General features: G+C 47.6%; 1 protein-coding gene across 2 annotated transcripts in view; it reads left to right on the top strand.

Moving 5' to 3' along the window:
- Positions 1-23,217, top strand: part of PGPEP1L (pyroglutamyl-peptidase I like) — a 33,092-nt gene extending 9,875 nt beyond the window's left edge. For both annotated transcript variants that reach the window (XM_064480540.1, XM_010985353.3), the window contains exons 3-5: positions 20,032-20,154; positions 21,202-21,428; positions 22,740-23,217. In XM_064480540.1, the coding sequence (XP_064336610.1) occupies positions 20,032-20,154; positions 21,202-21,428; positions 22,740-22,980 (591 nt within the window). In that variant the 3' untranslated portion in view covers positions 22,981-23,217. The remainder of the gene's footprint in view (positions 1-20,031; positions 20,155-21,201; positions 21,429-22,739) is intronic.
- The last annotated feature ends 3,171 nt before the right edge of the window (positions 23,218-26,388 follow it).

Genomic DNA, 26,388 nt, shown 5'->3' with positions numbered 1-26,388 from the left:
AGGAATTCTCATGGACCTCACAGTTCTGATAATTTGCTGGAATGACTCACAGAGCTCAGGAAAGCACTGAACTTGCAATTTTTAAAAATAAAGGACATATATAGGGTTAGGTCTTGATGGGTCCCAAGTGCAGAGCTTTGATGCTGTCTCCCCAGGGGGTCAGGGCACATCACCCTTCTGGTGCATCGATGTGTTCATCAACCAGGAAGCTGCAATGAACCTCTATGTCTAGAGGGTTTTTTTTTTTTCACATTTTGTACATTTTTATTAATTTTTATTTTTGGGAGGAGGTAATTAGGTTTTTATTTATATATTTTTAATGGAGATACTAGGGAGTGAACCCAAGACCTTGTGTGTGCTAAACATGCACTCTACCACTGAGCTATATCCTCCCCACCCTGCGCCCCATATCCAGAGTTTTTACTGGAGTTTCATTGCAGAGGCATGGTTGGTTAAACCATTGGCCACGTGATGGAATACAATCTGCAGTCTACCTCCCCTCCCTGAAGGTCAGGCAGGTGTAAGTCCCAACCATCCAATCATGTTCTTTCTGGTGACCGGATCCCATCCTGAAGCTATCAAGGGACTACCGTGAGGCACCCCACTAACATACAGAGACACTCCTGTTGTTGAGGAAATTTCGAGAATTTTGAAGCTCTGTGCTTAGAAGTAGGGACAAAGAGTGGATATACTCTTTTTTTTTTTTTTTTGGATTGAAGTATAGTCAGTTACAATGTGTCGATTTCTTGTGGACAGCATCATGTTTCAGTCATACATACACACACATATATTTGTTTTCACACCCTTTTTTATTACAAGTTACTACAAGATATTGAATATAGTTCCCTGTGCTGTACAGAAGAAATTTGTTCTTTTATCTGTTTTATATATAGTAGTATTTGCAAAATCTTGAACTCTCAGTTTATGCCTTCCCACCCCTTTTCCTCCTGGTAACCATAAATCTGTTTACTATGTCTGAGTTTGTTTCTGTTTTATAGATGAGTTCATTAGTGTCTCTTTTTTTTAAATTCCACATATGAGTGATATCATATGGTGTTTTTCTTTCTCTCTCTGGCTTACTTCACTTAGAATGACGATCTCCAGGTCCATCCATGTTGATGCAAATGGCATTATTTTATTTCATGTTTTTGGCTGAGTAGTGTTCCATTGCATACACCACAGCTTCTTTATCCAGTCGTCTGCTGATGGACATTTAGGTTGTTTCCATGTCTTGGTTATTGTATATAATGCTGCTGTGAACATTGGGGTACGTGTATCTTTTTGAATTAGAGTTCCCTCTGGATATATGCCCAGGAATGGGATTGCTGGATCATATGGTAGGTCTATTTTTAGTTTTTGAGGAATCTTCAAACTGTTTTCTGTAATGGCTGCACCAAACTATGTTCCCACCAGCAGTGTAGGGGAGGGTTCCCTTTTTTCCACACCCTCTCCAGCATTTGTCATTTGTGGACTTTTTAATGATGGCCATTTTGACTGGTGTGAGGTGATCTACCCAGACAATGGAAATAAAAATAAAATGAACAAATGGGACTTAATTAAACTTATAAGCTTTTGCACAGCAAAGGAAACCATAAGCAAAACAAAATGGCAACCTACAGAATGGGAGAAAATATTTGCAAATGATGGATATGAACTCACAGCAACTGACAAAGGTTTAATTTCCAGAATATATAAACAGCTCATACAACTTAATAACAAACAAACAAACAATCCAATCCAAAAATGAGCAGATGATCTAAACAAGCAATTCTCCAATGAAGACATACAAATGGCCAATAGGCCCATGAAACAATGCTCAGTTCTACTAATTATCACAGACGCACTCTTTCTTATACCACAGTTCCCTACAGGAGTTCCTGTGTAGGGAGAGGAGATGGCCCATAAATAAAGTAATTATAGCCCAAAGCAGATTGGGTTACACTATAAGACTACACTATAAGACTCTGGAGTGGAAGAGATTGATTTCCTTCTAGAGGAGAAGAAATATGGAAGAAAGGAGCCTAAAGCAAAGTGAGAAGAAACTTCACCACTAGGAAGGCCACCTGGTGGAAGCAGCAATGAGGGACAGGCGAACTTCTGGCAAGGGGGTGTAAATTCTCAAAACCACCGTACGCTGTTACACCAGACACTACATGCAAAATAGCTCACCGAATTCTCCCTGCAGTCCAAGGGAGCTGATACAGTTATTCCCATTTTGCAGGCCAGGAAATGGGTACTCAGAGAGGTTGAATATCTGGCCTGAGGACACATACCATGAGGGGGTGGTACCTAGATGCCAACCTCAGGTGCTCGTGGTGAGTGAGGTCCAGATTCAGCCCACTTCCCTTGCTCTGCCCATAGGGGAGTCAACACTTGGTTCAGAGGAAGAGGACTTCTTCCAGCACAATTACGGTCTTTAAGCCTCCTAGAACTCAAGAAATACCAAGGCCCACTGCCCATTGACCCAGAGATGAGCAAAGTGAAGCTATTCACCCCGATGCCCCAGCCCTGCGTCCACGTCATCGTGGCTGACTCTCTGCCAGGAGTTCACATCCACCATCTTCGCAGCTCTCCTGCCAGCACCTGAGACACGGTCAAGGTGATAGTCTGCCCTGTCTTCTTGCTCACAATGCAACCACTGGGTTGATGATCAGAACAGCAACCTTCTTATCAGCCGATGAGGAAGCAAACCCAAGGCCAGCTCCCAGTGTCCTCTGCCACTCGATTGCCTTCTCCACTGATGCTGTCAGTCACTGCCTTCTGCTTTCCCCTTCTTTATGGTTTTTACTCCAGGGCAGAGGCACTTATAATCTCTTTAGAGTCTACTTTACTCAGTCCTCTGACCCAGTCTCTCTCCCTGCACCATCCGGGGTCATTCATGTCTTCCACTAACATGTCTGTAGACTGTGCTCAGTGTTAGACCTTCTGATCCTGGTGGGGGCCTCCCTGGTAATGTCCACTGGAAGTGCCAGCATATGGCCAATAACGCATCCATCACAGGGCTAATCGTCTAAGTGGGGTATTAAGGCAGAGGTCCGTGCTAGTTCATGTAGACACATTGCTCCCATTATACGGATACAGAACCAGGCTTCGATGGGCTAAAGACCCCACAAGAGGGCACACGGCTCCCTGAGTCAGTATAAGCAACACCCTGTGGGGACCTGCATCAACACAGCTCAGTCCCCACGGAGGGCCTGGCCTGCAGCGTGTGTTCCAGTGACTGTGTGTTGACTGGATCCATGAATGATTGTCATTCTTCGCTTTCTTCCTGCGTCCTCCCACCCGTAGTCAACGCTGTCAGCACCATGGCAGCATCTCACGAGTACTTACTCCATGCCCAACATCCTAAATGAGGATGTACGGAATGACAGAACGAAGTGCAGCTCTGCACTCACAGAGTTTCACCTCTGAGACAGGCGAGCTACTGACTCATAACTTGAGTGCGTTTTTGTTGTAGTTGCTCTGAGATGGGAGAAGATTGTTTTAAAAAGAGGGAAAATACAGAACGACAATATAAATGCTAAAAGTTCCCAACGAACAAAGGCATTTCCTATCAACTCTCAGAAGCGTGACTTGGTGCTGTCTCCCAACAGCATGTGCCAAAGACTTTGACACTGGGCTGGCCTGCCCTGGGCACCCGCCCTCCCCAGTCCAAAGTCTCATCTGGTGACTCCTGCAGTGGTGGCAGCATTATCTCCTGGTTTCTGGACACTCTTATTTTGGGAGCCAGTGCCATCTCATGTTCTTTGAAAAGAAATTACATCCTGAACTCTTCTAGAAGTGCCTGGTCCCGGAAAGGCAGCAGATAAAATAAGGGTTTTGTAAGAGACACCCTGGGTCCATTGGGCTTGAACATTATGTAACCGTCCTTAAAATAAACCCAGCCTGGGGGGCCAAGTGGTCGGAGCACATGCCAGATTTGATCAGCTTGATATGCAGAGTAATTTCTTTATACTCCAAAGATGAGGTGGCTTTGTGCCTTGATTACATGTTGCTTTAAAAAATTGGCATAATAAGGAATAAAAAGGCAGTGACTCAGAAGAGGAAAAGAAGCACCAAGCTGAATGACGCTTTAGGATGAAGAATGCGTGTGCAGAGCACCCTCAGGGACAGGCAGGTACCTGCTTCCCTTTCCAAGTAAAAGTAAACTGTTTCTTTTAATTCAGCTTTATTTTCTTTCCTAAGAGGGCCTCTATTTTTCCTACCAAATCCCATGATAAAATCTTTTTCCATCCTAGGTGAAAACAGACAGGCTTTTTTCTAATCTGGCCCACCGTGGGTTCTGTTTTATTTTCTTGATTCATCTGGGAAAGCCTGGGATAAAAAAGAACCAGCCTCTCCCTGATGTGTGCAGGGACCTCAGCTACGGTGGCAGCCAGCTCCATGCCAGCTGTTTCCGGGACAACCCCTTTGATGGGTTGTATGGACTTTGACCCCCAAGGCTGGATGACTCCCAACGCACTTGAACCCTGTTTTATTTCTTACGCCTTATTTGTCTTTAATCCGGTGACTGTGTAGTGTGAACTCACCTTATGGATTGAAAGAGAAGTAGCCATATTAGTGTCCCCAGTCCTGCCGGCGCAGCACAGCACGCAGTAGGACTGTCCTTACTTTCCATTTTGACATGGCTCAGGGATGTGGGGACCATGTGGGCCTGTGACAGCCAGCCCAGGCGAGGGTGGAGGGCAGCAGCAGCAGCCCACCCAGGGGGCCTGGTTCAGGGGGCCCCGGTTCAGGGGGCCCCTGAGGATGGAGGCGAGTGAAGAGAAAGCCCACACCCCGGCGGAGGTGGCCCTCCAGCCCATGTTCATGAAGAGTATCTGCTGTGGTTTCACAGCCCTGCCCTTTATTAAACACTCAGGGAAATGCATTTAGTCTGATTATCTGGGGGAAAGCCTGCCATATACAGACAAATAGTCAAATGTGTACTTCTCACTTAACCCCAAATCCATCCCCACATTGACAGGACAACAAGCCAGAAAAAGCAGAGTAAGACAGTTGAAAATGACACCAGCACCTTTCCAGGGCCTTACTGTGGGTTCCCCCCACCCCCCGCCCCCCAGCAAATGCACAGTCCTCAACTCCTTCCTGCTGCCAAAGCAGAGGCCTCTCTGGTTTGTTTCCTGTTTGGTTTTTTTTTTAAATTTTTTTAATTAACAAAATTAAATTACATTGAGATGTACAGGGAAGCTGTGAAGACAGTACAGAGCGTTTCCATGTATCACCCCCCCGACCAGTGTTACTAACATCTTACACGTCTCACGTCTGTACGGTGCGTTTGTCACAATGAACGAACCGATATTCATATATTATTAACTGAAGTCCATAGTTTATTGAGACTTCCTCGGTTTTCGCCTCACGTCCCTTTCCCATCCCAGGTTCCTTCTAGGATTGCACGTTACACTTAGTCCTTGTGAGCCCTTAGGCTCCTCTGGTCTGTGGCAGTTTCTTAGAGGTTCCTTGGTTTTGGTGGCTTTGACAGTTCTGAGGAATACTTTGTTAAAATCCCCCCTTAATTATTAGCCCTGTCTAAAGGATGGAGATGTCATCTAAGTGATTTTCTGTGAATTGACACTTTCTTCAGCCTGCACTTTTTAATCAGGTTCAAAAACGTTGGCTGAAAAGGGTGATGGTGAATCTGTGAAATTCTTTGGTGGTAAAATATACGTAACATACAATTTACCATTTTCAGTGTACAATTCAGTAGCATTAAGTACATTCACATAGTTGTGCAACCATCAGCACCATTCATCTCCAGAACTTGCCATTATCCCAAACAGAAACTCTGTCCCCATTAAACTGTCACTCCCGGTTCCCTCCTCCCTGGTACTCACTGTTATACTTTCTGTCTCTATGGATTTGACTCTTCTGGCTGCCTCATGTAAGTGGAATCATGCAGTATTTTCCCATTGTGTCTGGCTGGTGTCACCATTAATTTTCATTTATGCCCAGATTTGCCACTGAGCCTGGCCATCTTCCCTCCCACATTATGCTGCTCTCTGTATTTGCTGCTGCTTCTCTCTTTTCTGTCCTGGTCTCCAGCTTGTCTCCAGCACCCAGCACAGGCCTAGAACATGGCAGGGGCAAAATTAATATTCGTGAAAGAATATCATTGTTAATGAAATTCGAAGTTCCCAAGGAAGCAAAAAAAAAAAAAAAGTACATTTTACTTTTCACAGTGTGCGTTGTTCTGTTTTCCAGTTACAAAGGAGCAATTATATAAAACCTCCAGAGATCAGAAAGAGGCACAAAGAAAAGTAGATTGTAGATCCCCCCCTTAAAAAGGAACCCGAGTATGGTGCATGTCCTCCCACTCTTCATTGTCGTGTTCTTTGTGGGGGGCCTACTGCCACCCAGCAAGCCCCCGCCCAGAGCTTCGTGGGGTCAAACCACCACCCTTTGATGATCCCTCCCAGCTCTGTGGGTCAGCTAGGCTCAGCTGGGCAGTTCTTCTGCTGGCCTCACTCGAGTCTCTCATATGGTTGTAGTAGGTGGAGGCAGGGGTGCTGGGACAGCAGGATCTCTGTCCCTCCCCACGTGTGGGCTCCCCGCGGGGTAGCCAGGGTGAGAAGCTGCCAAGTCCGATTGAGGCTCAGGCCCTGACCGGCTGAACTATGCTGGTTAAATGAGTTCAGGCCAGCCCAGGCTCCCTGTGGGAGGGGACTACACCAGGCTGTGAACACTAGACAGCATGCTTCACTGGGGCCCACCTTAGCCCACTCCAGCTGCTGTCACAGAATGCCATAGACTGGTGGCTTAAACAGTAAACATTTCTTTTTCATCATTCTGGAGGCTTGAGATCAAGGTGTCAGCATGGTACCTGGTTGAGGTTCTTGTGGAGGGCCCACTTCCTGGTGACGGCCTCACAGAGTCTTTCCTTGGTGCAGGCAGGCAGGGTGCCAGGCTTGTCATGCCCTGATAAGGACACTAAAACCATCCTGGCAGCCCCACCTTCACAACCTCATCTAGACCTGATTATCTCTCAAAGGCCCCATCTCCTGTACCACCACAGTGGGGATAAGGGCTTCAACACATGAATTTTGCGGGGACACAAACATTCATTCCGCAGCTGGAGCCATTAAAACAGAGCAGGACCCTGCCAGGCCCTCCCCAGTACAAAAGCCCTTCCATGTTCCTTATTTCTTATTTGTAGAAAAAAGGTTTTAGTCACCTGGGCCTTCCCTGAGTTCTAAAGAGCAGACTCAAGCAGTTAGCTAATTGGGAAGTGGGAGAATGCAGAAACAAAGGGAAAGAAGTCAGGCAAGGAAACTAGTTTAAACCATAGTTCAGTGAGAAAACAGAGTCCGAGTTCTGCCTCAAGGGGTATATACATGACAGTGTGACACTGACCTTTGAGCTGTTCTGCAGAAACTAAGACCCCCATCTAGGTGGAGGGTGGGGACTACACACTGACCACAAGCACGTGGACCCCAGGCTGCTTGGAACCAGAAGGTTGATGATTAAGATTCCAGAAACACCACCCTGTTACTTACCATCAACCAGTCAGAAGAAAGTCACACCCCCTGCAGTCCCCACCCGGAATGTTGCCTTTAAAATCTCCTCCCTGAGAGCCTTGGGAGAGTTTGGGTCTTTTAGGCATGAGCTGCCCATTCTCCTTGCTGGGCCCTGCAATAAATGTGCTTTCCCTCATCACAAACTAGGGTCAGTAGATTGGCCAAGTTTGGTTCAGTGACACCATCTTGAACATATGCTACCATATGAGCTAATATTACTTTCCCAAAGGGTTAAACCAATCCCCGCTTCCAGTAGCAGTAAACGAGAGTGCACATGGCTTCAGACACCTTCCAACACGAAGGTGTTACGATTTTTAAAACCTTTGTCAGTTTAATCCGCACTGCATCATTAATGTTGGCAGACAGGGTGGGCGCATGTTGTTGGTGGTAAAAGAATTATCAGAGTCAAAGAATGAAAATAAAAGAGGGGTTTATTAGGTCATATTGCTATAGACAACAGTGGGCCACACAGATGAGGCGTGCCTGCGTGAGCACGAGGGCAGGTTGTTCGGCTGTTTTATAGGTCACAAGGTGCCTGATCGGCTTGCGTGCAAGACTGATTGGTTGTAGAGTCTGTGAAGGGTGGTGGGGTTTATGACTCTGATAAGATGGGCTGAAACAAGCCAGCCTGAGCTATTATGAGATTAGGCATTACTTAGGGCTATCAGTTTGCTAGGGCAAACACACCCAGTAAAGAATATATTTTATATTTTGAGGAATCGCAGGCAGACATCTGAGAGCTCAGGAATGGGAGTCATTGGAGTTTGAAGGATGCCATTTGGCCCCACAGTTCATATAAATCCTATTAAACCAGCACTCTAAAATCTAGATAATGGAGAGGTGTCATTAACTCCGATCCTTTGTATTTCCTGACTGGTCACTTTTTTAGGAACTGAAAATAACTTCAATAATAATATAGTGCATCTGTATGTTTGACCATTCTTTTCCAAGATTTTCACAGATGTGAATCAAGTGATCTGACTTGACTATAATCATGTCCAATATAACCCACGGCAAAAAAATATCTCCCGCATTCAACTTTGAAAAATAAACTGAAAATAAAATTAAATATAAAGGCCCCACTCCCTCATCTGGACAACAGAGACTCCCTGTTCCCTATTCAGTGTGTGCCCACAAGGTATTTTTCTCTCAAACGTTCAGCTCTGAGTGATTGGAAAAACTGTTTGGTAGAATTCCAGGAGTCTGAGTAGGCAGAGTTATTATTGTGTTTTGTTTGGAATAATCTTGGAATACCAGTGAAGAGTGCAGTCATTCAGGACATGTGGGGACACAGTTCAGAGATGGGCTGGTCACAGCCTCGCTTGTTCCACAGCACCTGGAGCACACCTGCCTGCAGGGTGCAGTTCCCGGGCCGGGCACCCGGCAGTGAACCAGTCAAAGCCTCAGCCGGGTGGAGCTGGTCTTCTGTGGCGGTGAAACTCACACAAAAGAGACAACTAAGCAGTAGAGTGCTGGCAAGTCCTAAGGGCCACAAGGATTAGGGTTGGGTCATGGTGACGTGGTGGATGGTGGCTCGGGAACTCCTCTAGCACAAGTGGGCCAGGAAGGCCTCTCTGAGGATGTGACATTTCGGCTGGGACCTGAGTGACCAGGAGCAGCTGCCCTGGGACGTGTTCCAGGCAGACAGAGTAGCTGCTACGAAGGCCATGGGCAGCATCGCTGGCCCACAGTATCAGAGCCAGAAGAAGCGGAGAGGAAGTCGGAGGCAGCAGGCCTGTACCTTGACTTTCCAGACCCAAGATCCTTTGACTGTGTGCCTCTGGGTCATTAGAAACCAGACCTGCAGGAAGAATGTTCTTCTGGGTTGAGATAATTTGGGGTTCGTTGTTCTGTCGTTCACTGGGAAAAGCTCAGATGTGCTGAATGGATGAGGCTGCATTCCCACGCGGTTGCAGAGACAGGGTCAGTCGAGCACACCTGAGGTTGAGGTTCTCTGTGGCTCAGAAAGTTTGGGGGGATTAACACTCAGAGAGCGATTTATTTTGTGAAATGTTTCCCTTGCAAGAAGGACCATGTGACTAAAGACCTTGCACCCCATGGTTCCCCGGTCCCTGTCAAGAGCGTGAACTGCTATTCTTGCAGCCTAAATAGCACCTCAGCCTCCAAATCCCCTTGATTTTGCTTGTAATGGATCATGTAGCCAGTCTGGTGAAGCCTTAGCTCCTGGCTACATGGAAGACCTGGGCCCTCCATGGGTCTGGGGGCCAAACACGAAAGCCAGAATCTGCCCAGGCTCCCAGACAGGGACTCACTGGAGCCAAGGGCACCATAGACAGACCATGAGGGTGTAGTTTTATTCTTGGGGCAAAAACCACTGGAGATGTCTTGAGAGATTAATAACCTCCAACCACGTCCCTCTAAAAAGCAAATTATAGCAACAGTCTCTATCGACCTTCCTTTCTAGTCAGGTCTCTGGATGTGGCAGGCTCCTCATTGCTGTTCTGAGCTAGACAGAAGGATAATTCCCTCCCGTCCTTTCTCTGCCCCACTCAGTCCTGCCCAGTCATCACAGGCCAAATTCAACTGATACACTTCTAAATTGAAAGGTAATATCCCAATATATAAAGAGCTTCTATAAATAGAAAAAAGTAGTGAATGACCCTATAGGAAAGTAAGCCAAAGATACGAAGAATCACTTTTCAGAGGAAGGAACGCAAATAGCTCTCACCCACGTGAAATTATGTCCCAACTTGCTCATACGAGAAAAGTAAATTAAAGCTACGCTAAGATCAGATTGGCAAAAGTCCAAAAGTTTGACAACTAGTGTGCAAGGCTGTGAGGCTGATGGGCACTGTCATACTTCGCTGGAGGGAATGCAACATGGTTCAACCCCAATGGAGAGGATTTTGGCAGTCCCAGCAAAATGATACATGCGTTGCTCTAGCAATCCAGAAATTTCTAGAAGCTCTCGCTGTGATACACTGGCAAAAATAAGAAAGGACACCTGCATAAAGATGGGGAAAGTGTATTAAAAAAAAGGAGGGGTGCCTAAATATATGTTATTTATTTGTTTATAATTTATAAGTGAAGGATAAATCATAAAAGTAAAAAATGGTTTCCTATGGAGGGGAAAAGCAAAGGAACTAGACTTCTTTGAGTAAAGCTTGTTTTGTGGATTTCACTAGGTAACTGTGTAAACTATTTTACATACTAATAAAACAACAAAATTTTTAAAAAAGGAATCTGTAGACATTACAAGTAAATTGAGTTAAGTGTATCCAATTAGTGACACAAGCACACACAGAGGAACTATGACGAGTCAGTTTGAAATACAGCAATTTACCTTAAGGACAAAGAAAACAAAAACAAACCAAAAATATCTTAAACTTTGCAGCAATCATTTTGCTGTAGGTGGAGTCAGTATTATTATTCCGAGACCGTTCGTTGTGTGTAGACCATGGGATAAAGTGGAAAGTGCTTTGAAGGATACTAAACATCTCAACCTCTGGGGCATGGCCAGTAGCTGTCCCTCAAACACTAAGAGCTCTCTGAGTGCGCTCAAGCGTCCTGTAAAGGGCAGCTTCACCAGGGAGAGCCACGGCAAGGCCAGCAGTAATATCTCAGTTTTACAGATGAAACATCAGAAACTCTTGAGTCTAAGCCATTTGTCCAAGATCAGATGCCTGACCTGGTGCCGGAGGGGCAGATCTGGAGCTGCACTGCACCCACCAGGCTCCAAGCTTGTTCTCCTGACTCCTACAATGTGTGATGACCTCCAGGTTGACCCTGGTAGTGCCATCTCTCCTGCCCACCCTCCGCCTGCTCTGAGGACACTTACTCCCCCTGGGTATTTCCCATCCACAGTAGGATCAGGGCAGCACGGTGCTTGGCCAAAGGAAGGACTTGACAAATGTTGAAAAAAATGAATGAGTGAAGGAATGAATGAATGAATACAGAGAAAATTGCCTTCTTTTCTGCTTGGACGAAAGAGCTGATAGGAGAAAAGAAAGGAAAAAATGATTCTAAAGGAGAAGCCAGGATCCAAGAGGAATTGAGATGCCTCTGTCAGGGGGTCTATAAGACCACCCTCAGGCTCCATGACTCACCTGAATCAGGACCCATAAAAGCTTTTATGCTCACAGTTACAGTGTACCTCAGCAAAAAGACCCAGATTAAAATCAGTAAAGGGAAAAGGTGCACAGAGCGAAGGCCAGGAGAGAGCAGGTACCAGCTTGTCTTCTCCCAGTGGAGTTGCACAGGTACATGGAACTCTCCCAGCAGCACCATGTGGCAACATGTGACCTGTTGTCAACCTGGGAAGCTCGTCTGAGCTTTGGTGTCCAGGGTTTTTACTGGGGTCAGTCACGGAGGCATGTAGTGCCTACCTGCCTGACCTCAGCCACTCAGACTCCAGAGCCAAAACAGGCATCCACCATAAATCACACTGTTGGCATAAACTCTCATCAAAGTAGCATGATGCGACCCAAGGCCCCAGGCCTACAAAGCCACTCTAACCAGGCAGAACATTCCAAGGGCGCAGCGTTCTCCCAGGAGCCAGCCAAGGGCCAATCCTGAAGACAGGTGTTTCCTGGAAATGTGGAGAGTTCGGGCAGCCCAGGCTGGCTGAGTTCACCCTTTCCTGCCCAACCTCCTAAGCAGAGGTGTGCAGGCCCACCCACCGCTTGTCCTCCAATACGTCCTACCTCAGCACCTCCTTGAGGATCCAAAATCATTTCCAAAATGGGGTTTACAAGTTGATCCATTGGGGCACAGGATGAAAATATCAGAAATTCCATTTCTATGTTTTTTTTAAAATTCTGATTAAAAAAACATATAATTTACCATCTCAATCATTTTTAGGTGTACAGTTCAGTAGTGTGAAGTATATTCACAATGTTGTGCAACAGATAGCTGGAACTTGTCATCTTGGAAAACTGAGACTCTATGCCTGTTGAACAATCACTTTCCATTTTCCCCTCCATGCCTCATATAAGTGGAATCATACAGTATTGGTCTTTTTGTGACTAGTTTATTTCGCTTTGCATAGGGTGTCTTCCAGTTTCATCTATACTGTAGCATGTACCAGAATTTTCATCTTTCTTATGGCTGAATAATATTCCATTTGTTTGTCTAGATCATATTTTGTCTATCTATTCATCCATCAATGAACATTTGGGTTGCTTCCCTCTCTTGGCTATTGTGAATAATGTTGCAGTGAACATGGGTGTGCAAATATCTGTTCAAATCTCTGATTTCAGTTCTTTTGCATATGCACCCAGAAATAGGATTGCTGGATCATATGGTAATTCTATTTTTGATATTTTGAGGAACAACTGTATTGTTTTCCACAGGAGCTGCACCATTTTACATTCCCACCCACAGTGCACATGGTTGCAATTTTTCCACATCCTCGCCAACACTTGCTATTTTCTATTTTTTTCATAGTGGCCATCCTAATGGGTGTCAGCTTCTATGGTTTTAGTCTATAAGAATAAAAATGACATTAACCGCTACCAATATACCATAGTGGGGCCAACGCTAGCCTCGCCTTGCTTTGTATATCTTCAGGTCCCTAGACGGGTTTGGTTTCATGAGGGAACAGGTGATGTGTCACCCTTGGGCAAGGGACACCATGGTGACAGAGACATTCTCCATCTCTGAATCATTTTTACTTTATTACAAACTATTTCAGCCCAGTTAATGAGTTTCAGGATTATATTATCCAGTTTTAATTAAACTAATCCTCAAATTACGATCAAGGAATCCTTACAAAAATGATCTTCAAAGAACCCACAGATAGAAGATAGCATGAATCACGTAAACCTGAACAAATGTGCAAAAACCACCAAGGGATCCATCCCCCACCCTCACGTGAGCTCTCTCCCAGCCACATTTTGATGTTAAAACAAGGATAGTCGAATAAGAAATAAGCCAAAAACACGAAGAATTAAGAAAACCATTGAAAACATAGACTTACATCCACTTACTAATAATGAAGCCTGCTCGAAGTGTGTAGACTGCCTTGAGACAGGAAGACATCAGCTAATGATGGTGCGTGTGTGTGCGCATCCACGCGAGCCCACGTACACGTGTGCACACTACAGTCTCTTACTAATAGGGGCATATGGTCAAGCATATTTGGAGACAACTTCTCCAGATAGAGGATTAGGAATTACGGGCTCACTGTTTCTCGTTACTGGAGTTTTCAGGTAAGAAACTAGCTTGGAAGAGTGACCCGAGGATATTGGGTGCGGGCTGGGACAGTCGTCACACATGGAGACTGGAACTTGGCATTGTTAAGGAGAAGAGAGTGACTTATAAACCATTACAAGGTTTCCCAAACCCCTGGCGCGAGCTGTGGTCAGCCCTAGGCAGCTGACCCCGCTGTCGTGGGGACATCTCCTGTGTGACTACTTCCTGGATCTCCTCCCTCCTTTTAAATGTATCCTTGGTTTCCTCATCTGTAAAATGGTGACATCATCAAGGGGACTGTGGTGAGGTGCTGGGCACAACGCCTGTGCTAGTCTGATTGCCAGACTATTTGTTAAGCTTTTAGAATCAGAAAATTATTACATTCTTGGCCATTGTGAAAATCTTGGGAAGAGCATCCAAAGAAGTAAGAATCACCCCCTAGTCGGGTCCTCGCCCTCAGGTTTCTGCAGCCCAGTGGGGGGCCAACACAGCCCTGGGACCCAGAGCCAGGACTCCTCTCTTGACTTCCTGTAACCAGTCGGCATCTCCTCGGAGAACGGGACCCTCCAGGATACGCCCAGCCCTGAGCAGAGGGCCACACTGCAAGCGCTCAGGGAGTTTTTCTTGAGGGCCTGAGTGAAGAAGTGTTTCCCTGCTTCCTGCTGCTAACCCCAGACCCTCACTTGATGAGGGAAGAATCAGATTTTGGAAAACACAGCAGCCGTTTTGCAACACCAGCTGGTGCCACAGCCTCGGTGGATTTGGAAAAAGATAATGCAGAAAGCAACTGGTGTCTTTTTTTCCTTCAGTTCCCTTTGTTAAACTGCCATGTATTCCTGGCGACCAGATTCCGAATGACACGGAGGCAGGAAAAAGTGGGAGAAAGAGCAGAAGGCAGGGCTCTCTGATTCCCCAGGACCTTTGTGACCGGTGAGGTTCAGGCTTTTTGTGGGATTACGGACCTGGCAAGGGCACTCGGCACCCTGCTAAAACCTGGTGATTCCTCTGGCTCAAGCACTGCCTGGGATTCCACTCTGGTGAGACTTCTGTCCCTGCTCCCTTGAGCACAAAACACTCTGACATTCTAGCTGGGAAAGCGTGCCAGGCTGGAAAGCACAAACCCCTGGCTCTCTCTGGTCTGCACAGAACCTACACTCTCTTTGCTAAACCAACCAACCCTTTTTGGCAGAAAGGATGGTGGCAGCCAGTGAGTGGCCTGCCGTTTGCTTAGGTAGAACGTTCTGCTCCCTGCTTCTGACGGATCCGGGCTCTTTGAATCCTGATAAATAACATTCTCAATAAATGCCTCTTGGACAACTTTCTCAAATTAATATGGATTAATTATAAGCATATGTGACTCATTTAATATTCGTGAAAACCCCTCCAATTTTTTTAATTGAAGTATACTTGACTTACAATGTTGTATTAATTTCTGGTGTACAGCATAGCAACTCAGTTATACATATATGTTTCTTTTCATATTCTTTTTCATTATAGACCATTACAAGCCATTGAATTCTGTGTGCTACACAGAAAGACCATGTTGTTATCTATTTTATATATAGTAGTTAGTATCTACATATCCCAGACTCCCAATTTATCCCTCCCCACCCCCTTTCCTCCCTGGTAACCATAAGTTTGTTTTCTATGTCTGTGAGTCTGTCTGTTTTGTAAATAAGTTCATTTGTGTCATTTTCTTTTAGATTCCACATAGAAGTGATATATGGCATTTGTCTTTCTCTTTCTGACTTACTTCACTTAGTATGATCATCTCTAGGTCCATCCATATTGCTGTAAATGGCATTATTTCATTCTTTTTATGGCTGAGTAGTATTCCATAGTGTGTGTGCATGTATGTATGTATGTATATACATACATACCTATATATATATATACCCCACATATTCTTTATCCAGTCATTTGTCAATGGACATTTAGGTGGCTTCCATGTCTTAGCTATTGTAAATAGTGCTGCTCTGAACATTGGGGTCCCTTCTCTGACTTAATTATCCCCATTGCACAGATGAAAAAACCAAGGTGCACCAAGGCTAAATAACATGCCCAAGTTTTGCCCAGTGAAAGGTGGCAGAGCCAGGTCTCAAAATCATGTCTTTCTGACCCCAAAGCCCATGCCTTTCCCTGCAGCACTGTAGTTGGGATCTGGCCTTTGCATGTACCCTCTTCTGCCCTGTGCCCTCATCGTTCCAGGCTCAGGCTGCTGATGACCACCAGCTTGGCTTCTTTTTTGTAAAATGCTGTTGTCTTCCATGGGTCACAGTGTAGATGGCCCAGGACCCCGAGCATGTATGTGTGTTAGAGAGCGAATATGTGCTTGAGGGAGCAGAGTGGCCGCAGGAGTTTCCATGATTACTGAAAAAAAGCTCCTCAATACCCCAAGTCAGAGTCTGACTTTAGTCCCAGATGGGCTGCGTCGCTTTCAAGCATTATGATGGGCTGGGTGGGTGAGCTGGCATGTATCTGAGCCCAACCAGGCCTTACCTCATTGCCAGCCGGGAGCTTCCCAGTATGCGTCAGCTCATGCTGCTATAACAAAATACCATTGTCTGAATGGCTTAAACAACATGCAATTTATTTCTCACAATCCTGGAGGCTGGAAAGTCCAAGATCAAGGTACCAGCAGATTTGGTTCCTGGTGAGAACTCTCTTCCTGGCTCGCAGATGACTGCCTTCGGGCTATGTCCTCACATGGCAGAGGAAGAAAGGCTCTCATCTCTCTTCCTCTTTTTATAAGGGCACTAATCTCATCATGGGGCCCCACCCTCATGAGCTCATCTAAACCTAATTACCTACCAAAGGCTTCATTTTCAAATACTGTCATATCAGGGGTTAGGGTTTCAACAAGTGAATTTGCAGGGGAGGGGCACATTTTCAGTCCATAGACCACCCCCCACAACCAATACAGCTGACCTTATGTCCTGGTGACCTCAGGATGGCTGCAAATGTCTCAGAGCCATCCAAGCAGCTTGGCCAAATCGCCTGGGGTGGCCTGCAGCCTGTGGAGTTACAGTTACTCTCCTGTCTGCCCTCTGTCCTTGGTGGGGGATGTCTGTTGGCTCCAATTGTCCCTCCCCCTGATGAAGGGCTCCAGGGGAGCCAGCAGGGTGGGCAGCAGTGGGCAGCTCTTCCCAGAGGAAGCTGGCTGCACCTTAGCAGAATCCCTGTCGCTGGCTCTCCCTGTCAGGACAACTGGGAGCAAAAGAGGAAGAGGGCACGAGAAAATATGCCCGGAAGATGCTGGAGAATAATTCCTCAGTTTTATGTGAACAAGTTCAAGTTTATCCTGGTCCACAGTCCCTTATCTGCAATTCTGACACCCACAAATCTCTGAATATTACAAGTTTCCCTTAATCTATTTGATGACAAAAAGCATCCTGAGCTGATCTGAGGCAGGGTGTGACATCTCTCTGTATTCTACCTGAAGTGCCTATTCTTACTTCCTGTGCTGAAATGTCAAGGTGGCTGGGTGTGGACTGCAACCCCAGACCAGGAATTGGAGGAATTGTAAGGTCAAGGCTGTTTGAACACCAGATTGGAAACTTGAAAGGGAACAGCTGATAAGCAGAAGCGGGACCTTTCAATCTCTTGCATTGTCTTTCAGAAAAGTAAAGCACACAGCAGTGTTAAGTCTGATGTCAAGTGCCCATCCCACACCTATAGCTCTAGAAAGCCTACGGACAACTACCATTTGGCTTCCCTGCACTTTCTACTTTGGCACAAGTAATGCCATCAGCCTCCTGGAAAGCCTAGCTTTAGAGTGTCATGTATTGAGTGTTCTTATAAAGCAGGGAATCTGGACCCAGAGGCAGACACAAACAAAGGAGAGATGGGGGAAGACTGGAGTCATGCTGCCATGAGCCATGGACTGTTGGGGGCTGCCAGAAGCTGGAAGAGGCAAGGGAGCATCCTTCTCCCACAGGTTTCAGAGGGAGGTTGACCCCGATGACGCCTTGATTTTGGACTTTTGTCCTGCAAGACTGTGAGACGATGCATTTCTGTTCCAAGCCACCCGGTCTATTATATTGTTACAGCGGCCACAGAAGACTCATGCAAGAAGCTCCCCCAACCCGGCCCCACAACCCACGCAGCGGCTGGAAGACACACAAGATGTCCAGAGGCTCTCTTCCTCTCTCCTCTCCTCTCTCAACTGTTCTGGGTGGGGTGGAAGGAAAGAGCTGTAGTGTGGAGGGGGCTCAGGCTGTGGCCTGCCTGGGTCTGGGCTTTAGGTGCCTGCCAGCCCAGGAGGAGACCTGCGTTCTTATGTGAAGAGGAGGTGTTCACCAGTCACTGCCGGGCTGATTGGCTGCCAGGCCGTCTCCGTCCCTTGGGCTTTGCTTTCTTTGAAGCTTATTGAGCATAATTAATCAGTATTCTCACTGACAACCAACTAGAGCAGCTCTTCGGGATTCAGCCCTGAGAGCAGATTTTTCAGGCAACTCCTTTTGGTTTCTGGGGCCCTTCTGCAGGCTTTGCTTAGAGCCAGAACCCATGAGAACTTCACCTAGTGGAAGAAACTAGTTCTTCACAAATGTTTGGGTTCAGAGAAGCAGCCCTGAGCCAAGCTGAGGTCCCCTCACTCTCATGATAGAGCCAGAGATGACCCCAGCATGATGCCTTCCAGCCCCACCCCCTACTAAAAGCATCCCAAAGAGACTGGAGCCCAACTTCACTTATTCACAGGACAGGGGACTAAGGTTGTGTCACAAGACCTGGAAGCCTCTTGGTCTGTCTGGCTTTGGGGATGTCCACCTGGAAGCCCAGCCTGCTTCCTCCACGGTCCTCCAGGCCACTGCCCCACATATCCTGGCCCTCCTTTCCTCCCTCCACCATCAGAGTCAGACAAATGAATTCTCCCTCAAGGCCCCAATGGGGATGTAGTCTTGGCATTTCCTTTTGGAAGAGAACAAAGCTTGGGCTGGTTGAGGAACCAGGGCTTCTGAATGGGTGTCTGGAGGATGAAGCAAAGCCCCTCAGGAAGGCTGAGCTGGTTGAGGACAGACCTGAGACTCCAAAAATTGGCCCCAGTACCCTCCCCCTTGATGGGAGCAGCACAGGCAGACCCACATCTGGGCACATCATCCCCACCTGTCTCCTCCAAAGCCTAGGGCAGGGCCCTGGTCTGTCCCGTCTGCAACCTTTGGGCAGACCTCACAGCCCTGGCTGCACTCTCTCGCCAAGGGTGCATGTTCCTGAATGTCCTGAAATGCCAGGAGAGGGAGTCAGGAAAAACAGAGGCACTAATTCAAAGCCATCTTGGTGCCAAGAACAGCTCCTGGAGTAGGGAAAGGACCTGGCCTTTTTGGAGACAGTGTTCAGGTTCCTGATTTAACTTTTACCGACAGTGAAATTCACACCCTGAAGATCTCACCCTTCTGGTTTTCTTCCCTCCAAGCTGTCTGCCATTTCTCCCTTTAAAGGAGAAATCCTGACCTTGGGTTTTCTCCACAGTCCCCTCCTCTCCCTGCACTCTTGTTCTCTCTCTCAAGTCTTATCTAAACCCATGGCTTTTGCTGTCCTGACATGCCATTTTCTTCTCAAAAGCCTCTCTGTGAGCTCCAGACGCACAGAGCCAAGGGACCAGCTCCCTTTGGGTACTTCAAACTGGGCAGGTCCAAAATCAACCCTATGATAGCTCCCAGCCCACCTCCACCTCTTAGGAGATGGCTCCAACCCATTTGTTCCTTGTGCACAATCCTTCAGTGGCTCCCTGTTGCCCCAAGGATACAGTCCAACCTCTAACTGAACACTCAGTCTGGCTTCCACAGGCTTTTCTAGCTTCTGGCCCCATGCTTCCCCGACACGCAATGGTCCCTGATACACAGGCTACTTATCAAAATGCCTGGGGGTGCTATAGGCAGTCCATGTGCAGATGAGAGCCCAGGGGTGCTAAACAGCCTGTCCTTGGAGGTGCAGGACACAGGGAAGAAGGCTCTGCCTCCCTGAGCACACCAGGTCACAGCACCTTTCCCAAAGGCCTCAAGGTCTTATGCTCCCTGCAGCTCCCTCTGTCTGGCACGCCCTTCCTCAGCTTCTTCATCTGGCTCAATCCCATCTGTCTCTTAGAACTCCGGTGTACCCTCTGTGAACTATATCCTACCCCGCAGGCTGGGTCAGACATGCCTCTGGGGTACATGCGCCTTGATGGGAGCAGGTATGTCAGGTCTGGTGCATGGGGCAGGAACCATGGCCGCCCCTGCTGGTGCCTTGCCACTGAGTGAGCTCCTTGAAGGCAGGGTCCAGGCCCACAGAGGGCCCCTGGGAATGGACTGGATGGCCCCAGGTATTGGGTTTTCAGGGACTCCCCTTGGCCCTCCATCAGGGTGAGTCCACCTGCTTCTTTCTACAGGAGCTTTCCAAGCTGGGCCTGAGGAGTGACCTGGGGGTGGAGCTGCGGATTCTTCAGCTGCCAGTGGATTACAGGGAGGTGAAGAAGAGGGTCATTAGAATCTGGGAAGATCTTCAACCGCAAGTAAATGACAGCTGGGGAGGCAGTAGGGCCAGGGGGCTGGTGCTGGGGAGTGGAGAGGGGGGCTGATGATGCGGAGACCCAGAGCCTGTGAACCCCTGGGCCTTTTTTTCTAGGATTGATGACTGAAGTGCACCCTGCCCCCACATCCCCAGACCATTTTGTAAGGTTCTGGGTCTATTTGTAAAAGTTGAAGATGAAATGCAGAGAACTTGGAAGAAGATTCTGAAGAAAGAGAAAGAGGAAAAGAAATAGAAGCTTTATTCCCAGCCAGGACTCAAAGATAGTTTCCACCTAACAGAGAGGCCCTTAGGTTACGTCCCAGCCAGGCCCATGCAGGGCAGGTGGGGGTTGTGAGATGGGCCAGGAGGCAAGGACCTCTTCTGCCTGGACCTCTTCTGCCTGGGAAAGCAGTTGGACAGTGGCCCACACTGGGAGGTGGGAAGGGGGCCCATCTGGAGGGGGTCATTGTCATCACTCCCAGCTTAAGCTTATCCAGAGTTGCTATATAGGAAACTGACACAAATATCCTCCAGATACAAAGCCCAGATGATGAGATGAACAAAATGTGCACCACCAAAAGGTTAAGACAGTTAGGACGACACCCCAAATGTTTTGATAAAACAACCAGCTACTTTTCCAAAGAGGAAAAATAATCAGCTCAAAAAATTCTAACAATATTTTATTAGACTGTTACTGACTTACTTCATCAGAGTTTCCTAAAAGAGATGGAAGATTCCCCAGAAAGGCTAATATCCTGGGATAGCCTTAGATACCAGCTAGACCTCCACGGAAAAAAAAAAGGGAATAAATACACTGCCCTGAAGAATATTTTTAAATATAAAGGTATTTAAATTAGATGCCACATGGATTTCTATCCCGATGTTTTTCTTTCCAGCATATGACGGGAAGCAAGCAGGGATGGGGGTGGTGCGGGCACATTTGGGGGGTTGAGGTGTCTTGCACCCCAGAACTCTCCCTCTGCACCGCCTGGGGAGCAAAGCAGACCTCAGTTTGCCAAATCTCCTGCCTCCACGTGTGTTCACACAGCTCGCCGTGCACGTGGGCGTGGACCCCGCCGCCAAGGCCATCTTTCTGGAACAGTGCGGCAAGAACAGGGGCTACCGGGACGCCGACATCCGGGGCTTCCGGCCGGAGCACGGCCTGTGCCTTCTGGATGGCCCGGAAGTGATCGCGTCGGGGGTCAGTATGAAGGCGGTCAGCCGGCGCGCGAGGGTCAAGGGCGTGGAGGTGGCTTTTTCCCGAGACGCGGGCAGGTGAGTTCTGTCCCTGGGCACGGAGGGGAGGAGGAGGGGCTGCGGTGGCCGCTGGCCCGTCTTCCTCCTGGGATGTGCCGTCCTGTGCTGTTCAGCCTGGCGCTTGGTTGCGGGGCGGGGTGGGGGGCGCCGGAGTCGCAGTTGCTCGCTCCCGCCCAGGTCGCGGTTCCGAGGCCCCCTCCCGCTCACCCGCCTTTGGTGGCTGGCAGAGGAGAAGGGGTGTGAATGCAGGTGTTGAGAGCCACTAACGTTTTGTGGGTGCTTTAGCTTTATTTATCGCCGCCAAAGTTGTGAGTTGACTGTTCTGATTTAGCCCCCAATAAAGATTAAATTTACCTTTATTTCTCCAAACTCTGACCCTCAGGAGGCAGTTTCTCCTCCCTCCAAAGAATGAATGGGAAAACTTACTGAATTGAGACCTATGGACCCTGCTCTGGCAGTAGCCTGGTGGAGGCTCACTGCCTCTGAGGGGAGGGTTCTTTTCTGTTAGCCTTGGAGTAGGAGAATAAGGAAAGGGAAGCTGAGATCTATGCAGCACAAGCTTTATTCAGTGGCCAGAGAATGGAGAAGTGGAACTTAGTTTACAAATCAACTTCTCGCCCACCTGGCCAGAGGAATTTGATTTTACAGAGTAAAAACAGAGGGAGGAGGAGTGAGGCTAATGATGGGGAGGCATGTGCATCAGTTTGCCAGGGGAAGGGGCGGGGCTTTTTCTGAGGAAGTGGGGTGCCACCCCCTTTTTATCCTTTATTGGTCCGTACAGATCCTTGGGTCTGGCCATGGATGCTGGTAGGTGTGTCATTTAATATGCTAATATAGTAAAATCAGCATATGATGAGACCCAGGGTCTGTTAGAGGTTAGATTTACACCATCTTGGTTCCAGCTGGTTCCATCTGTTTTCTTATCTCTGGACCCTTTAACTTAAAGATTTACATTAACTCCTGCTAAAGGTGGGGGGTTCGCAGGCGGTGAGCAAAGACCTGGAGCAGGCCTGTCAATAGAATTACTCAGTGCAGACGTGAATGAGAAGGGTTCGTGGAGGAAAAGAGTTTTGGGTTAGTTGATTGAAAATCTGGTCCCTGCTGGGGTTCGAGCGTTTGCTGGTCGTGGGACCAGGAGGCCAAGAGCCATTCTCTCCCCGGCTAACTCCCAACAGCATGTTCTTTCCGAGGCAGAATAACAAAACCTAGGTCTCCCTTGGTGGCAGTCCTCCCTCATGCTTTGGGGCTGCTGCATTGCTGCTTCTGCTTACATTTCACTGAGGTTAGAGGCTGGTCCAAGGAGTAACTTGGCGTTCTGTATGGTTGTAGGTATGTCTGCGATTACACCTACTACCTGTCTTTGCATCATGGAAATGGGTGCGCGGCGCTTATCCACATCCCTCCATTATCTCGTTGGCTCCCGGCCAGCCTGCTGGGAAAAGCCCTGCAAGTCATCATCCAGGAAATGCTGGAGGAGACCGAGAAAGCCCGGGCTCAGGGCCTGGTTCACGGGAAGCTCGGCCTGGGCGATTTCAGCCAAGGGGAACTGATAGGGGGACTGCTGCTTTAGAGAAAATTAAATGTTTCAATCCCATGTGTAGAGTTCAACTGTGCTTTGAGAGGCTTTTAAAAACTTACTTGTAAAACAGTTTACACAGAGGAAAAAAGTTTTGAATTAGCCCAACGAAATCACAAAGGGTTATTTTATTGTCAGAAGCAAGAAGACCACTCTGAAAGGCAGACATTTCACAGGGGATGAACTAGCTTCAGTTATGGTTTTCCTGACAATAAAATGAAATGCTGGTGATTTTTTGTTTCCCTCTTAAAAGTCTATGCAGTGGGCCTGTGTGATCCTGCCCAGGATGCTGAGACCCCATACCTGTTCTGCAGAGCCCTGCACGGTGGGGTGACTGTACCAGCTGATCACGGGAGATGGGGGTGCAGCCCGGGCACCCCACACTGGCCTCCACACTGGTGCGTCCGGGTGCTCTGGGCAGTGAGCCACTGAGTCTCTAGTGTTTGGGTTTTTTTGTTTTTTCTTTCTTTACTTTACAAAAAAATTGTGGTTAAAATACACATAAAACATACCATTTTAACCATTTTTAAGTGTTCAGTGGCATTATGTACATTCACTGTTGTACAACTGTCACCACCGTCCATCTCCAGAACTTTCTCAGCATCCCAAACTGAAATTCTGCCCCCATTAAACGGCATCTCCCCTGCCCTCCCCTGGCCCTTGGGTTATTCTACTCTCCATCTCTGAAGTTGACTCTTCTGGGGACCTCATATACATGGAATCACAATGTTTGTCCTTTTGTGACTGGCTTATTTCACTTAGCGTACTGTCTTCCAGGTTCATCCATGTTGTAACAGGTGTCAGAATTTCCTTCCTTTAAGGCTAAGTAAATTCCATTCTATGTATTGACCATATTTTGTCTATTCATCCATCTTTTGATGGACACTGGGTTGCTTCCACCTTTTGGTTATCGTGAGTACTACTCCTGTGAACACTGGTGTGCAGATATCTCTTAGAATCCTGGTTTAGTTTCTTGGTGAATATACCTAAAAGTAGAATTCCTGGATCAGAAGGTAATTCCACGCATGCTTTGATCAGCTACTGGAGCGCTTTTCTTGGCAGCCGCACCACTTCCCATTCCCCGGTAGCGTTTGGTCCTAAAGCAAAGGTCAAGAGCTGGGTTTAGCTTCTCTGCAACAGTCAGTATTACCCCTACATTTTTAGAAACAGAATCTCCCTTTTTATCTTCCGTTTTACCTTTATGACACTGTGCTGGGTTTTGTGCCAAGCTGCTAACAACAAGGTTTTACTTGTCCAATGTGTTCTGGGGGCAGATTTCCAGTGGGAATCCCATTAGCAACATTATTTTTTGGAGGAAGAGGTTGAAGCTGGTTTAGCTCTGGGAAATTTCTTGTTATGTTGGTGTGCTTACAACTATCATTTCCCACTTAATTCTGTTAAAAAAAAAATCACTTAGTGCCTAGATTCATTCACTGTAAGAAGCAGCATCTGTACCTTAATAACAAAGGAACTGGGCAAAGGAACTAGCCTGTTTTACCGGTAGCCCTCCAGCACACTTGTGCGTTTGTAATAGCCTTCACAGGACCTTGTTTGCAAATAAAACTGGCTAACTTGATATAAAACAGATCAAAGTCCTACTGTAGCAGATCAAAGGCAGCAAGTAGGGTGGGATGATCTGGCCAGCAAGCACAGGTCCGGCTGCACGGCTGTTAGTGTGGAGCGCCTTCTGTGTTTGTAGGCAAACACCTGCTGCCCAGAGCCCTGGACCCCCCTCGTTTTAGCTCCTGTCTCAGGATGCCAGCAAGCAGGGGATCTCTGGGACCCAGCTCCAGTGTTATTTCAGATTGTAAAATGTGTATGGCTTGGCATGAGACTTTTAGATGTCAAACAGTTGGGAGGCCCAGAGCTCCCTCTTGATGAATGTCCCTGTCATTTCACTTCTGTGGCCATCAAAATTCTTTAGGGAGCACCCCAGAGGGCCGTTCCCTTCCTGCTGTAAGTGGCCAGCCATCCCCTACTGGTGCACACCCTGGTCTGTTTAGTTACAGCTGATACGTAGCAGTTCTGAGTTTCAGTTTGGAAGCTGACACAGCTTCAGAAGGCTGAGCCCTGGGCTGGTCATTTAACAGCTGGGGGAGCTTAGACACGTCTGCATGTTTGCTCATCTACAAACCAGAGTAATAAAAATCCATCCTTTGCAGAGTTGTTGTGACGATCTGGTGAGAGAGTGGGTGTGAAAGTCCGTCAGTGATGAGAGAACACTTACTGAAGGTGGGCTTGTGGCTGGACCCGTGAGGGTAGATATGGAAACAGCCCTGCTGGATTGTGGTCTTGGGAAATGGCGTGGTGAGGAGAGGGTCTCCCACTTACGAGGACCCAGCACCCTCATCCTCAGAAGAAATCACTGCTCCTCTGATGGAGGACAGGTGCAGACTGCACCCTGCTGCCTGGAAGCACAGCATCCACCCGCTGGGAGTGTGGGGATCCCACCAGCCGCCTGCGTCCGCCCCGCCAGGGCCCAGACACCCACCCGAGCCTGGGCAATGTGCCTGCCGCTAGTCATCGGTCACCTAGTGAGGTCCCCGGAGTGCCAGGAACTCTAACAGTGGTAAGCAGAAACCCTGGGGCAACGCCAACCTTGAGAGTCCCCTCTTTTAGAAAGGTCTTTTGTTTTTAGTTCCAAATATTTATGAGACTCAGAGGTCTTAAGTGAGTGTGACCTGTCGCTTCTACTGCCCACACCTTGCTCTGTGGCCCTTTGGCCAGAAACCTGATTTTGTTACGAGAGTATAATTTCCCATGATCAAAGTTTAGTGAATGATCAGCTTGTCCTCCTGATGTGTGTAAGGTTGGATTCTAGAACATTTACAGTTTGTTTCCTTTGAACATGTATTCACGTCTCCTGCCATAACCATTTCCCATGGCAAATGATGGCGATGCCAGATTGGAGAGTCCCTGGGGCGGGCCATACTCATTGGCTGGGGAGTGACATTCTTCCCCGCAGGCGACCTGCATCCCCAGGTACCTCTGTGGCCCTCACTGGCGCCCTCTGAGTAGGCAGGCTGGCTGTGAGGGACCAGCAAGGACATGAAAATGTGAAGACTTTTAAGTCCTTTGCCCCGGAGTCCCCCAGATCAAACCTGCCTTGGCCTGACTTTTGTCAGTGGAAGGTCTAGGAAAAGTCTACAGATCAGTCAAAAATGAAGTACAGATTTCTATATTTTTATGTATTCAAATTTTCTTCTAGCTGATTTAATGGAGAAACAGAATAGCTTCCCTGTTCACCAGCAATTTGCATACGGAGATCTAGCTGTCAGAAATAAAGTGAAGCCTTCACACACGACACCTCCCAGCGACACATGTGAACACACACGCCACACGTAGCTCGGCTTCCCCGCCTCAGAAGCATGGTGAGTCTTCCAGAAGGGGCGGGGAGGGGCA

The sequence above is a fragment of the Camelus dromedarius genome, chromosome 29 (assembly GCF_036321535.1).
Source record: "Camelus dromedarius isolate mCamDro1 chromosome 29, mCamDro1.pat, whole genome shotgun sequence".
In the NCBI taxonomy this organism is placed as follows: Eukaryota; Metazoa; Chordata; class Mammalia; order Artiodactyla; family Camelidae; genus Camelus; species Camelus dromedarius.
Note: the sequence above shows the minus strand (reverse complement) of the source record. Positions and strands in the feature narration are given on the sequence as shown.